The following is a 14,188-nucleotide window of genomic DNA, read 5'->3' as shown; positions in this document are numbered from 1 at the left end:
GAAAACGTGTGTTGGCAGTGCCGTTGCCGAAACCAGCTGTACAAAAAAGAAGTGCAACTGGAACTGGTGTCTTCATCCCGCTGGCCACGTCATTGCAATTCGCAGTCCGAGGGGAATGACCAAGATAGAAACGGTCTGCATGATGCGAACTAATTTAAAAGTACGTCAGCTAGCTCCGGTGTCCAACAGCGGTCACACCAAGCTTGGCAGTGGGTAGGATTTTTTTTGTCGGTGATTCTTTCGCTCTTAGCTATTTAACATGGACAAAACGATCCGCTTTCACCCACAAGCCGCTGGGCGAGAGTATGATGAAATGCTAACTGACAGATCGCGACGATGCAGATCCGAGACTGGGAGAGAATGCGGGGCAAACGGCAGACCAAAAGCTGCCCGACGTTGGTGTTTAGATGTGAAAGGAAGCGCATCGTTAGTGGCGCATTTGTCAGCTTTAAGTGTCGAGCTGGTAATGAGCAACGGGTACGAATGCGGGCAACGCCCCACATCCTCCCCAAAACGACGACAAAGTGTGATAACGTTTAGCTATCTGCCTTGTTTAATGGCATTGGGACAGATTTGCTGAACACCATTAATTGAAATATTGACAAGGACACAAAACAATAAGGAACCAATCGATAGCATTGACCGTGGTTCCGAATCGTGTCGAATGTTCGATTGAATGTTAATGATATCCGCTGAATCTATCTCTATCTCCCTCTTGCTGTGACAAAGTTAATCCGACCATTACCCGAGCACAATGGATGCGATTTGTTTAATACGAATTGATACAATCAAACCGAAAATCCTGCCGTTATTGTGTAAAACTCGGCCGTTTGAAAGGAGTTCCTGGCGCCCGGAGCTCACCGAAGCACTCCGGTTCCGGTTAAGTGAGAGTTTCGCATCCGGGAAAGGGGTCGACAGTCGTGTGCATGATGATTGTAAAAGTTTTGCCAAGCTCAACATTTCTCTCCGGTTTCTTCTGCACGACTGGGAGGGTGGCTTCTCGAAGATGGTTAGGCAAAGTGGAAAAGTTGTCGATCGATCTCGATCCGGGAAGTGCTTAAGCGTTTGATTGCTGGAAGAAAAATAAGAGCTCTCTCTGTGTGTGTGTGTGTACATGAAAGTGTGTGAAAGAAGAGTTTGTATTTTTACGATATTCATGCCGGAAGTAAGCGCAGGTTTCGAAAGCAGACCCGTTTCCCCGGTGTGTAAAGCTTGCGCTGGCTCTTGGCTTGTGTCCGTAGTGTAGCAATTTCCAGCTGAAATTGTTATGATGGGAGCCGAAGTCGGAAGTGTCTTCCCAGCCGTCCCACTTTCCCAACAATACGAAGCATCAAATTCGATAGAGAACCGATAACAAGAAACAAAAACAGTGGGTGAGAAAAAATAAGGACTCGAGTCTCGAGTGGGAAAGAGTTGTAAAACTTTGTATTCGTCGCTGGCCGATTATGAGCGTTATACGTCTCTGTGGAAGGAAACAGCCCGCGCCCTTCCCGCCCAGGGAGGGTTGGCGAAGCGTTCGGGAGGGAATGAAAATTTTAACGATTCCGTTGACAATGGCATCGAATCCAGCTGCAGCTCTGGAGTCTGGAGGAGTGGCCACGCGGTCCGTGATGGGGCGGAAAATCATAGGAAAACTTTTTTCATTACTATCGATTTTCATTACTGGAAAGCAGTTCCAAACGGCTACCAAAGGTTTTGTTGGGTAACTTTCCGCTTTTTACTGGAAGCGTTTGAGGAGTTTCTAATTCTGTGGTTCGCAGTGGCCCCAAACAGTAATGGGCTTAGTCTGTTTGGCTTGGATCTATTTTTCGCTCTTCCCTTAAGTAACGAACCCCTTCAAACAAGTTCCCTCTTTTTCGGGGCCAGCAATGGTTGGTGAGGGAACAACGGGAGGTGCCAGAAAAGTTACCGATAGTGGTTCGTGTCGTGTGGTGGGATTTGCTTCTATTTTCCTTGCAGTGCCAGAGGAACAGGACACAGGACAGAGCACAACAAAATGCCAGTGCATGAAATCTTTTTGTGAACGGTTCATTGATTTTACACTTCCGGCTTTGCTTTGTGTGCGTGCATCCGCACAAGTCGTCGCTATGGAGTGAAGAGAAGAGAAGGCGAAAGCCTTGTGGGTTGATGCCCTACAGCGTTGGTGCTAAACTTTCCAATCGAGTATAAATCCCGACAATCGTATTCCATAACACATAACGGACTTATATGACATACTGTCGACGGCTGAGCTGGGAATGCCGGGCTGGGAAGTGCTTTCGTGACAACCAGTCCAGATAAGCCATTAAAGAAGTCAGAAACTCGAGGGGTGTTTGGAGTTCGAATGCTCTCGCCATGCATATTATGCTCCATATTGACCTACTTTCTTGTACGAAAGTGTGTCGACTCTAGATACTAGTTCGAAGTTGGTGGTAAAAGTTGCTTATCGTTACTCAGTTGATTACTGTTTTGCATCGTATTGGTTTGGATGTTATGGCGTTTTCCAGATTTGCTTTCCATTAACTTATACTTCGTTGACAGTTTTACGGAAAAAGGACCCGGGACCCCTGGCAGATCGTTCAGCTGTTGCACATCGTTTAGGGCCACAATTATGTTACACGCACTGGGCACTTGAGCGGCGTCCAGCGAATGTAGAATGTTTTGAACGGTTTTATGAAACGAGCCTCGTTATTATGTTTAATATTTTATGGCTGGCCAGTGGCACATTAAACTGTAAAATTAAGCGAAAAGGACTCTACGAGAAGGGCCGCATAAATGGGTTGGAGCGAATGTACAAAGGATGGGTTGCTGAGAATTTTATACTGAGCAATCAATGATTATGAGGGCAGGATTGTAACAAATGCATTTTTATGGTTTGCGTTCGATAATTATGAATCGACTTATTTGAATGTGGGAGGTTGGGCGTTGGTGTGAGTAAGGTCGTGATTGTTACGATCGAAAACATAAAGCATTGTACTTTATCGTACGTAACAGGGAAAAGTTTATGATTTGAAGCGCTTTGTATTATTTTAAATGGGGTGAACAATGGATTGTAAACCATACACGGCGGTTGGAATTTTATATATCTATGGGATAGAAAAAAGTTTAACAAATATAGTTTTTTTTGCATTTCATTTAGCCCAACACGTGGTGAAAGCTTTGCGGTTTTTTAGTTTTTTTTGCACCGGGTTTATAGTATTTTAATTGCTACACTCTGGTCATATTATTGCGTGTAAACGAGGTGGAAAAATTCATTTGATCATTATTCAAATATGTTGGCGTTTAGTGAATGCGAAACATCACAGGCAACAACATAGGTAGGTAGCAGTTGAGTTGAGCATAAATGTAATGTAAAAAATGCACCATTTTGAGCGTCGATTGATTTCGGAATGAATTGGATCATCTCTAAAAAAAAAGGAGTTCCCGTATAGGGTCAATTTGTTCCAATTCTGTGATCGCTGTGAACAAAAAAAAAGGTGGAACGATCTATTCGATGCCTTTTTTGAACGAAACCCGCTTTACTGGCAAACCGCCCCGGGCAGGACGGAAGCATCGATGAGGACAGCATTCCTCCGGTTCACAGTTGAAATGGAATCAAGCGAGTGGAAAAATGGACATTGTCGCATAAAGTGGAACTAAATGGACTGATTTCGCATTCTTTGAATAGCGGGAAAGAATTTTAGCCCGAAAAACGCTCTCCCCCAAAACCCGGTGACCCGCCGGTTCGGGTTCGGGTTGAGTTGGCGTGGGTCTGTGCAAACCGTATTGTGCAATAAAATCATAATCGATGTCATAAAATATCGCGTGCCTTCATGCCAAATCGAATCGAAGTGAAGCGATGTGAGAACCGATTGATTGATGGGCATGGATGGTCACGGGCCGTTTTTGTTTGCCCGTCGTACTGTGTGGCTATGTGACGGCGGTGGGTTTGGACCAGTACAAAGTGCATATGTTGTTTGTGCGCTGCCACAACATCCATCCATCCGTGGTGTAAAGGTACCGAACCTGTGCGCCCGCACTATGCAATGCTTCACATCACTTCGCTGCAGAAAAGGTTGATGTAAACGGGACGTGGTACCTTCGGCCGGAAAGGGTGCGATATGATAAGAAACTACGAACCACAAGCAAGCCGGCAAGCTATTATAATAAATCAACATGAGTTGCTTAGAATGTTCCATTTGGTGGTGGTGGTGGTGGTGGTGGTTTTGGTGTCATGCTTGGTTCCCATGGTCTCGGTCCTATTCTCCAGCTGAAGGAGCGACGGGCCGAGAAAGAATGAGTTGTGATAAAAGTGTTTTACGCTATGAAGTTTGATTTATTTTTTGCTGCTGGAGTAGAAACCACCGTCCAACCACCAAAGCCCGTGTTGTCCAAAGGTTACACAGCACAGTGGACAAAGCAAGTGCGCTGGTTATCAGTAACGGCAGGACGGGAATTACTTTACCACGAACGAGTGATTCCGTCAGTGAAGTCGGCAAAGTTCCTTCCGCAGCCGGCAGGAGCTCCCCCGGGAGTTTGGGTAACAGTTTGCTCGAAAAGTCAGCGCTGGGTAAGTTTTAAGTGAACCGAAAAAAGCAACAACAGAAACAAAGTGTTCCGCCCCCGGTTGGCCCGATCCTCGACGCCCTTCCCTGCTGTAAGGCAAAATTTGCAGCCAGTTGCACTAGAAGAAAAGTTTATTATGATAATCATTTGTAGAAGTGATTAAATTTCCTTCCTTGGATCGTACAGTGAAAAATCGTTCCGAGAGTGGTGTTGGTAAACGGTGGTGCATCAGAACGAGGACGTGTTGTGGGTGTGGATGTGTGTGTGTGTGTGACTATGGTGTCTCGGTGTTGGCCCGCAGTCAAATAGTTTGTGAAAATGAGAAACTGCTCGACGCTTCTGGTACGCCGGGTACGCTTAACCGAAAGCACTCGTTCCACTCGCGTTGAGCTATAATCTTCCGGTTCCTTCATCATCTCTCGCCGAGAAGCTACCGGGGCTTTTTGTTGTTCTGGTGTTGCTTCAACCATGCCAGCTCATCTTGCAGCGAAGGAAAGTTTCGTTTTGAGAGTGTCTTTTTTGTGCGCTGAACGGTTGAGTGTTTTTGTTCTTCGATGTTAGGGCCACTCCTTTAGCTTCCACCAAGTGGTTGCGCGGACCATCGAAAACCGCATCCCACAGTCAGTGTCGGAAGTTTGGCGTCAACTCAACAGGAACCTCATGAGCAGTAATTTGTTACTTTCGGTGTCTCGTGCTCCGCTTCCGCCACAGATTGTGTGGCCTGTGGATCGCCCTCATGGTCAGGCGAAGGCAACACGGCTCTTGCGATTTTTGGGTGGCCGGTTCGCTCGTTCGGCCATCTCGAGCTCGACCGTCGGCCGACGGTACTGCATTTCCTCGCGGGCATCATCATCGGAGTAGTTGTCGTCGAAATCGTCGTCCACTTGGTAGGCAAAGTTGGTGCGACCTCCGGCGCCGAGCCCGTTGTTGGATGATTGGCGTCCACCGCCATTGTTGTTGGCACTGCTGCGCTTCCGATTGGCGCCTCCACCGCCCATCTGGCCGTTGTAGGACCGCGAGCCGGGAGATGGTTGCTGGCCGGGCGGTTCGTCCGGATACCAAAGATCTCCGGCCGAATCGTACGGATTCTGGCCCCGGATGATCGATTTGCGGATCTTGCGCTGTTCGGCCATCGATTTACGGCGTGTATCGAGCACGTTGAGTGTTTTCCGGCTGAGCGTAAGCCGATGGCCAAGGTCCAGCTCGCCCTCCTTGTAGTAATTGCGCTTGAAGTTAGCCTCCAGGTTGCTCCAGTCCTGCTTGTTTTTGTGCTGGTAGAGAATGCGATGGATCGTGTCGCGGCGTCCAATAGCTTTCTGCTCGTCCTCCAGATCTTCCTCGTCCCACTGCGGCTTGGGGCGCTGCAGTCGACGGGCAATTTCGACCGCATTCTCACGCAGTTCCGCATCGAGCGACATATCCTTAGCCTTCTTCGAGCAGTACCAGTTCAGCTCGGTGGAGGCAAGAATCTGGGAGATGGTACCGAACCGATGCATCAGCATGGCCACGAACTGAATCACGAGAATCAAACCGAAGAACATCACAAACACCAAACCGATCGGTTCGAGCTCCAGGTACTCGCGCCGGATCATGATCTCGACCGTGCTTTCGTCGAAGCTGATCTTGTTCTTCACGTTGAACCACCACTCGATGTGTAGCTCCTGTTTCTTCAGCTGCAGCAGAAAGATCACCAGCACAAACAGTGCGTTCGCCATGACGAAGGCAAACACGGCCAGATCGCGTAGACCTTTGAGCTGCGACTTCATCTCTTCCTTCTGCTTTTCCGACAGATCGAGCGGCTTCAGGTACTTCTCGATCAGCTCAATCCAGAACTGCTCCTCCGAGGCGGAGATCGTCTCAGTGTCGCCGTTTTTCAAATCCACGTCGTACAACCAATCCGGCAGATAGTTAATCTGCTTCTCGGGCTGTGGAAGTGCAAACACAAAAAAAAAATGGAATATGATAAGTTACATTTATCCGGTTGACTGGTGTGCGTGCTGTAGTCAGCGGGTACCTCTTCGAGGGAATCATTTTTCACCGTCTGGATCGGGGAGGCGGCGCCCGAGGCTGAGGATGGGGAGGATGGGCCACGGTTACCTTCCGGACGATGCATATCGAGACTACCGATGTCATCATCTTCGTCGTCTGATCTCATTACGCTGACGTTGCCGGTTAATTTCCTGAAAAAATAAACACAAATTCACGTTCCTGTATGGCACATGGGGAGGGCGAGCGCTTGGAACACGGAACACGGAGGGAGCCCGTAGCGGTGGCAAGCAATAACACCGCGAGGGGTTAAGGGATGCGGAAAATCGCAACTCTGCTGATGCGCTCCGGGAAGCATAAGGTAAGATTCGCTTCACGGCAAATGGCTCTTCAGGAGCTCACTTGGGGGACCGTACGGGGATGGCGCACGGGTGAATAGGATCATGTACAACCGGTGTCGTCGGTGGTGGGGAGGTTGGTCGTGGAAGAACCGATGGGATGGGATTTTAAAGACTTAGCGAAGCAATAGGAAGCACGTTACGCTGGATTGAAGCTGCCGTTTTGCCGTTGAAAAAGATGCAGAGAGAGACAGGGAGAGAGAGAAGCTTACCGCACCACTGTTCCAGCGGTTGGGCTGCAAGTATATATATAGGAGAGAAGGTGCAAGAGGTATGACGAAGAGTGTAGGAGGGGTAGAGAAGGTCTGGCAACCGGGAAAGGACATCCGGTGGGTGATAAACGCAACGGCAACGACCGTGCGCCGTGTTTAGTGATGCGCGACGACACGGGAATTGCATTTAGGTAGAGTTTGTCCTTTTCCCTTGTAGCGGCCTCGAAGGGTGTGCATGAGCATGTCGCTGATGTTATTATCGCAGTGTTTGCAGGACCATTGAGGAAGCGTAGGGGGGGGGGGGAACTACTTAAAATTATGTGCAAAATTGTAAACGCGAGCTTGGCAAAATCATCACCGACCAGCGTGCGAGCGCGGGCGCGTTCTTGTGTTCCGGCTTTCTTTTGCCAGTCACTCCCCGGGCACTTCAGCTCAAAGAGTACGGGGTTGTGATGGATACGGCAGGCCCGAAGAGCGAGTCGTTAGGAGCGGAAAATAAGCGTGCAGTGATGCAACAACAGACGTCACCGCCAGCCGTCGTCACCGGTCGCGAAGCCCGAGCATGGGGAAGAAATTTTTCCTCAGTGACAACGATTGTGTAAACATTGTGAGCGTTTTCCCCTTATTCGGTTTGTATTTTTACAGAGCTGCCGGTAAATAAATGCAAATATGCACAAGCTCTTAACCTCACATTCAGCGTTCGGTGTGTGTGTGTGTGTGAGTGTGAAGGGTGCGAGAGTAGAAGTGAAATACGGTGGGAGCATAAAGTGTGCCCACCGCATGCCTTGGAGGATTGGGAAAACGGAATATAAATTGTGTTTTAATTTAATTGAAACTCATTTGCCCGAGGGCCGACGGCAAGCAAATGTGAGATGGAGCAGGGAGCAAATTAATGGCAAACGTAGGAATGTAGAAATTTCGATGTTCATACTTACATTTCCAGTGCCTTCATTTTTACACTTATTTCGCTGAGCGATGCCGCAATTTGTGCGATTTGCTCCTTTTCGGCGCTGGCTCTTGGGTGCGTACAGAGCAGACATCGGAACAGACCATTGATGGAGATGTCAATGGAACCGTCCTCCTCCTTATCGGGTGAGCGGAGATAGCCCAAGATTTTTTGCATCTTTCCTGCCGGGGCCGCCACCGGCGGTGGTGCCTTTTTCGCTGCATCGACGGGGTTTTCACGCGTTCCCCAGGACACATCGTTCATGTTGAACACCGAGTAGATCACGAGCAACATGTACATGGAGGGAATGGTGATGTAGTACACCAGGCCCGCCGGCAGCGCTTCCATTTCCTGTGGATGCAGCACACCGGTGATGACGATCTGCAGCGCGACGGCGAGAAAGAACACGGACGACGGCGCAAGTATACCGTCCTCCATCACCTGCACCACGATACCGACCAGCACGGCCATCATGACGAGCGAGTAGATGGCCGAGATGAAGAAGGCCGCTATCAGCTGATACTTTTGCTTCATCCAGTAGCAGATGGCCATAAACCCGGCGAGCGGGACGCCGTTCCACAGGAAGGAGGTCCAGATGTCGATACGAAACACGGCCACCAGGGCACCCACCATCATGAGAAAGATCGTTCCCGGGCCGAGGATTGTGCCGAACATGAGCATGCACTGGTAGATGATGTACGGCATCGAGATGCTGTTGTTCGTCTTGACGACCCGTTTCGCATCCGCCAGCAGATCGAAAATGTTGGCAATGGTGGACGGAACCCAGCGTCGGCGCTGGTTGTAGAACTCGTTGAACCCTTCCGGGGCGTGCGTGTAAGCGTCCGAGGCGGCCGAATACTCGACGCGGAACTTTTGCTTCAACAACAGGGTGCAGAGCCATCGATCCTCGCCCTGATCGTACTGGACGTAGTGCCGTGCCTGGTCCGACTTGGTGGTGTACTTCTTCATGACGGAGTTTTCCATCAGGGCACGACCGCGGAAGAGCGAGAAACAACCGGGCGAACACAGCACGCACCCAATCACGTGCTCGGTAGCCTTCTGCAGCCAATGTCCGATGGCGTACTCGAAGATCTGATACCAAACCATCGGTCCCGTGCCGACCGGATGAATGCGCCCACAGGCAGCACCCAGGTCCGGATCGACCTTCATGCGTCCGACAAGCAGGGAGACGGCGTTCGGCTGGAAATCAATGTCCCCGTCCAGTGCCAGCAGGTAGGTGTTTTGGGCGATGACCATCTTTCGCTCGGGCGATGTGTTCAGCTGCATGATTCGGTAGCCGAGCAGGTAGTACATGTACATAACCTGTGACCAGCGCTTCTTGTGCCGGATCTTGTTTTTGTCCTTGAGGTGTGCAATCATTTTCGTCCTGCCCGGCAGTGTCCAGATCAATCGGCCGCCGTATGGAGTGACGATCTTGGTGGGCGGATATACGCGCATCTTGGTTTTGTACACTTCCAGGGCCGCCTCTTCGATGTGGTTGATCAGCGTCTTTACGTAGGAATTGAGCGGTGAGGCATCGGCACTCTCGCACTTGGATTTATCATTTACGAACGCGTCGTCGAAGAAAATGTGAGCTAAATTGAAGAGATGGGAGTTTGAGGTTGCATGCTTTAATGTAAGGCAGGTCGCATTACTCACTTTCGAGATCGTAATAGTCAGGATCAATATCATCCTTGTTTGCTTGTATGTGTTTCATCGCCATCCGCCTAGCGCACTGATCTTCATCCAGTCGTAGGATGGATTTCAAGAACTCCATCAGTTCCTCCTTGTTTTCGTGCCACATGGTCGCACAGATGAATATCTGCGGGATGCGATCGTACGGTTTGATCTTGTCATCCTTTCCCTCGTGTGCCTTGGCATCGATTTCGTTCGCCTTTTCTGTATCTTTCACTTTAACCATATCCTGCAGATTGCAACACGGGAAACATTAGCAAGGTAGACGTACATTGAACGCTCCGCTGTACTTACAATTTTCTTAACGAAATCTTCCTGATCCTCCCGTCGGCGGTTCATGGCAACGCTCTGGTCTATCAGTAGGCTGTTGTACATGGGTGTTACGAAAAGTTTCTCGGTCGATGCGTTTCGATCGCTCTTTGCCATCCACAGATGGCGGGTGATCCAGGTTTGCGAGAGCAGCCATAGCAACCAGAGCCAGGAAAACTCGTTGACAACGTAGTCGAAGAGGTAGTAGATCGGTGGCATACGGAAGAAGATGTAGTCGGGCAGGATATTGTCGAATGCACAGACATCCGCCTCTCGCAGACCACAGAACACCAGCAGCAGGGTAACTGTGACCGGTACCGCGAGATTGATCGGGAATGCCATGGAGAAGCTTTGAATCTGGATTTTGCACGCAAATTTGCTGAAGATGTAGCACAGATACGCACACAGGATATGCGTGACCGTGGTCCAGATGATGGCGTTGCTGGTGGGGAAAATTTCGTGCTCCTCCAGATCGGACGTGATGGACGAGAGGTCGGGAAACTTTTCGTTCAGCACGGCTTCCATCTGGGAGGAAAAACATGGGAGGGAAAAAGGCGAGGAGTTACCAAAACGCGTGGGTTGATTGTTCAATTTAATGCCAATTAAACGGTATGAATTAATGAATGGAATCGTTTTATTACTTCGACACAAACGGGTCGGGATGATTATGGTGTAGGTTAGGTTGGTGTGGTGTTTGTACGTTTTGCAAGACCGTTTTTTGCGTGAACACATTTGACTGAGACACGCCCGTTGAAGCTTTGAAGTGGAGTGTGGCATATGCATTCATGTATGTTCGCTACCCCCGGGGCCGCTTCGAATGCTCCAAGTAAATTCGTACAGTAAATGGGCGCCAGCGGGGCATTGCCGACTGCCAGCGAGCAAATAATTTAATTTAATCTGCTCGCCAATCGGTTCCCGGTGCGAACCATACCCTGCTGTGGAGGGAGTGTATGAGTGATTTCATCCGCTTTGCGGATGTAAAGTACTCGTTCAACCAATTAATGTGATTGCCACTCCGCATTGCTGCGCGCTTGTTTGGAAAATGGAAATCGGTAACAATGCAAAAAGAAAAACACACAACGGTCGAAAAAAGGGGAGGATAATTGTGGTACATCAAATTGAACTAAAGTTTTGTTTCACGTTCAAAGTTGTGGAAGTTTGGAATGCTGTTTGATACACGGCTTCCCCTGTGCCACGTTCTTCTGGCAGGCGTGCGTCTCGTCTGCTGTCTGCTCGCTGGTAAATGCGGTTGATTGCATTGGGGTTTTTTTTGTGAGGTAGAATGCAAACAAACCGGTGAAAAAAGCGTATGCCAATTGGTAATAATTAAATAGGGTTTCATTAGTGGGGAATAATTTTCCACCAAACAGGGAAGTCGCTCGGCAGTTATTATGCATTCCTTCATGCCTTTCATGGCAAGTTGAAAGCCAAACAATCGTTATGCTCGTGTGCATTCCAGCACAACATACAGGTTGGTCAGCAAACAGAAGGCTTTAAACATTCCAAAGTGGAGTGCAAACAAAACACACAGGTTTTTACAACTATGTTGCCGGTAGAAGAGGCGTAAAGAATGATAAATGCTGAATCATAGCATATTAAAGATGCTGCTCTATCGATCGAGTAAGAGCAATCATGCTTAAATTGTGTATGTTGTGTTCAGCTTTTCAAATGGTAGTTTACGCCATTGATGTGCCAGATGAAGCTCATGGAAAAAAAACAACAACACATTTTTGTAAATCGAAGCAACGATGATAAAGTCTTATCAAAATGTTTGCCATTTGACAGAAGAGATAGAGCATGCGGACGATGTTTTTACTTGCCCAATGCAATCGCACGAAAAGATGAGAATGAAACAGAACCTGCACAAAGCGAAAGAGAAAACAGGAAAATACAGAGTCCCAGCTAAACCTTGTGGCTAGCGCGTTTCTCGCTGATGTCTGTGGCCAATCGATCGTCACTTCAACCCAACCCGGCTTGGAGCGGTTATCGCGGAACGTGAACCGAGAACGCCAGAATCATCATCACAGCTGGATTAACGATTTATCTAACGCGCGGGAGCACATGGGAGCCTTGGCGGAAAGTGCACAGCGCGTGGGCGTGGAGGAGCGCGTGCTGGATTTTATGGCACAGCGGTTACGTCGACGTTCATGCTGGCGTACTGTTGGTCGCGTAGGAAGGGATCCAAAATCCTTTCCAACACTCGCTGTCAGTGCTAATGGCGTATCTGATCCTTCGATTCCGTAGAAATAGTAATTTGCACGACTGGGAAAAACAATTGCAGCGGGTCGAAAGCAAGAGCGGAACGAGAGGAACAGATCGTCGTAATCCGACGAGCACCGTTGTAGTCACGTTCTGACCGAACCACAGAAAAAAACAACAACCAAGAATGCAATATATTTTGAGGCAACAGAAGTGGGCAATTCCATCGTACTTTCTCTCTTTGCCAGCGAGTAGTTGGTTGCGTGATCTGTTCTGCGTTGCGGAGAAGGCGACGGTGCCTTGCGTGAACGATCATGGGCGCAGCGAGGTGGCCCTGAAAACAGATGCTCAATTACCTCGCGTACTGTGATGGTGTGATTACCCCAGCCACTATCAAACAGACCGAAAAAATCGGTCACCGTTTGGCCGGAGAGATAGATGCAGGCCCCGAGAAACAGGAAGATTTTGTACGGCGCGATCAATAGATACGTTTGGTACCGGTTGTCCGTTAATTTTTCGCGTATAGCAGCGAACGATGCGATTGGTCCTGTGGAAAGGAATAAAAACCCCCGTTTTACCTTGAATGTTTCTAGCAACTGGCTACGTGTGATTTGGCGCAATACGTACGAAATAGACTTTTCTGCGATAAGTAATTCTCCCACCAGTGGCAGGATGTGAGGAAGATGGCTCCCGGGATGAACCACAGCTCAAACTGGTTGCTGAGCAGTGGCCACACGACGTAACCGGTAAGCTGCGCACTGATCGCCAGCAGATCGAAGACGTACTTGAAGGCCAGCTTGGACTCTTTGTGCGAACGGGATAGCAGTCCACCGATGGCAGGCACTAGGCAGACACAGTTCGACAGCATCGCGGCCTTAACGACGTCCAGGTTGGGGTACACTAAAAACGTCAAAATTGCCAACCCAATCACGTGGAAGCTCTCCATAATCGTAACCATCAGCAGCTGGCCCCAGGACGGTCGCGGGATGTTCTTGAAGAAGCAGATGCGTGCCGCCCGGATAAAGGTGCCGACCTCCGGCACGGCAAACGAGAACACAATCGCCCACATCCAGGCTACTCGCTGCTCGAGTGGAATGTACGCTTCGAACTGTTTGTCGGGCTCTGTAATAGCAAATCAAGGGTGAGCTTTGCATTGCAGATCGACATTGGCTTGATTGTTCCGAACGACAGGCCCTATGATCGAGTTTTTGATGAATGAGTAGAATGATTTAATCAGTGCATATTTATTGAACACATTCCTGTGCCCATTCATTCAGCTCAGCTGTCATTTGTTCGGAAAACCATGCGAATGGAGCAGGGTACATTTTTCATTTAAAAATACCATTCCATCTCCCATCTCCCGAACAGGTGTTGGGACCGTTATCACTACTAAACGTGTGGCTCCCACCGTCCGCAACCGAAGCAAAGGAAGGTATTGAAGTTTACTCACGCCGCACGTCACAGTAACGATTCTTGGTCCCGTCCTTTACGTTGGACACCATCAGCAGGAAGGACATCTTGGCGAAGCACGCACTGGCCAGTATGACGAGAAACACAAAGATGTAGGTAAACACCTTCAGCCCTTTGATGAACACGAGCAGATACTCCCGGCTGGCGGCGGAACCGGATGTCTGCGGTACGGGCGGATCCTGGAACGAGTCCCATAGCTTGTTGTCCTGCTGCACTCTGGAAATGGGAACGAAACAGTTAGTGCCGCCACTGCACCGACCCTAACGAGCATTCAGCCGAGGCGTTCGGGCTGGTCTCGATATATTGTTAATCAAAACATCAAACACAATTTAATTAGACTCCATCGGTGGTGATAAATTTAATGGCTTACAGGTTAGCGTACCGTCTCGCTCACTCACCACTCTCTCTCTCTGTCGATTGCTCGATTGCTTTCCCCTTTTGTGATAGCG

The 14,188-nt window shown here is 49.1% G+C and overlaps 1 protein-coding gene across 1 annotated transcript in view; it reads right to left on the bottom strand.

Annotated features, from left to right (window-relative positions):
- Positions 1-4,617: 4,617 nt before the first annotated feature.
- Positions 4,618-14,188, bottom strand: part of LOC121589057 (chitin synthase chs-2-like) — a 13,297-nt gene continuing 3,726 nt past the window's right edge. The window contains exons 2-9 of the mRNA XM_041907627.1: positions 13,720-13,955; positions 12,897-13,391; positions 12,626-12,816; positions 10,056-10,595; positions 9,726-9,990; positions 8,056-9,661; positions 6,539-6,704; positions 4,618-6,449 (exon numbers count right to left, since the gene is read on the bottom strand). Of these exons, the coding sequence (XP_041763561.1) occupies positions 5,265-6,449; positions 6,539-6,704; positions 8,056-9,661; positions 9,726-9,990; positions 10,056-10,595; positions 12,626-12,816; positions 12,897-13,391; positions 13,720-13,955 (4,684 nt within the window). The 3' untranslated portion in view covers positions 4,618-5,264. The remainder of the gene's footprint in view (positions 6,450-6,538; positions 6,705-8,055; positions 9,662-9,725; positions 9,991-10,055; positions 10,596-12,625; positions 12,817-12,896; positions 13,392-13,719; positions 13,956-14,188) is intronic.

The sequence above is a fragment of the Anopheles merus genome, chromosome 2R (genome assembly GCF_017562075.2).
Source record: "Anopheles merus strain MAF chromosome 2R, AmerM5.1, whole genome shotgun sequence".
Lineage (NCBI taxonomy): Eukaryota > Metazoa > Arthropoda > Insecta > Diptera > Culicidae > Anopheles > Anopheles merus.
This window is presented reverse-complemented; position numbering and strand designations above follow the sequence as displayed.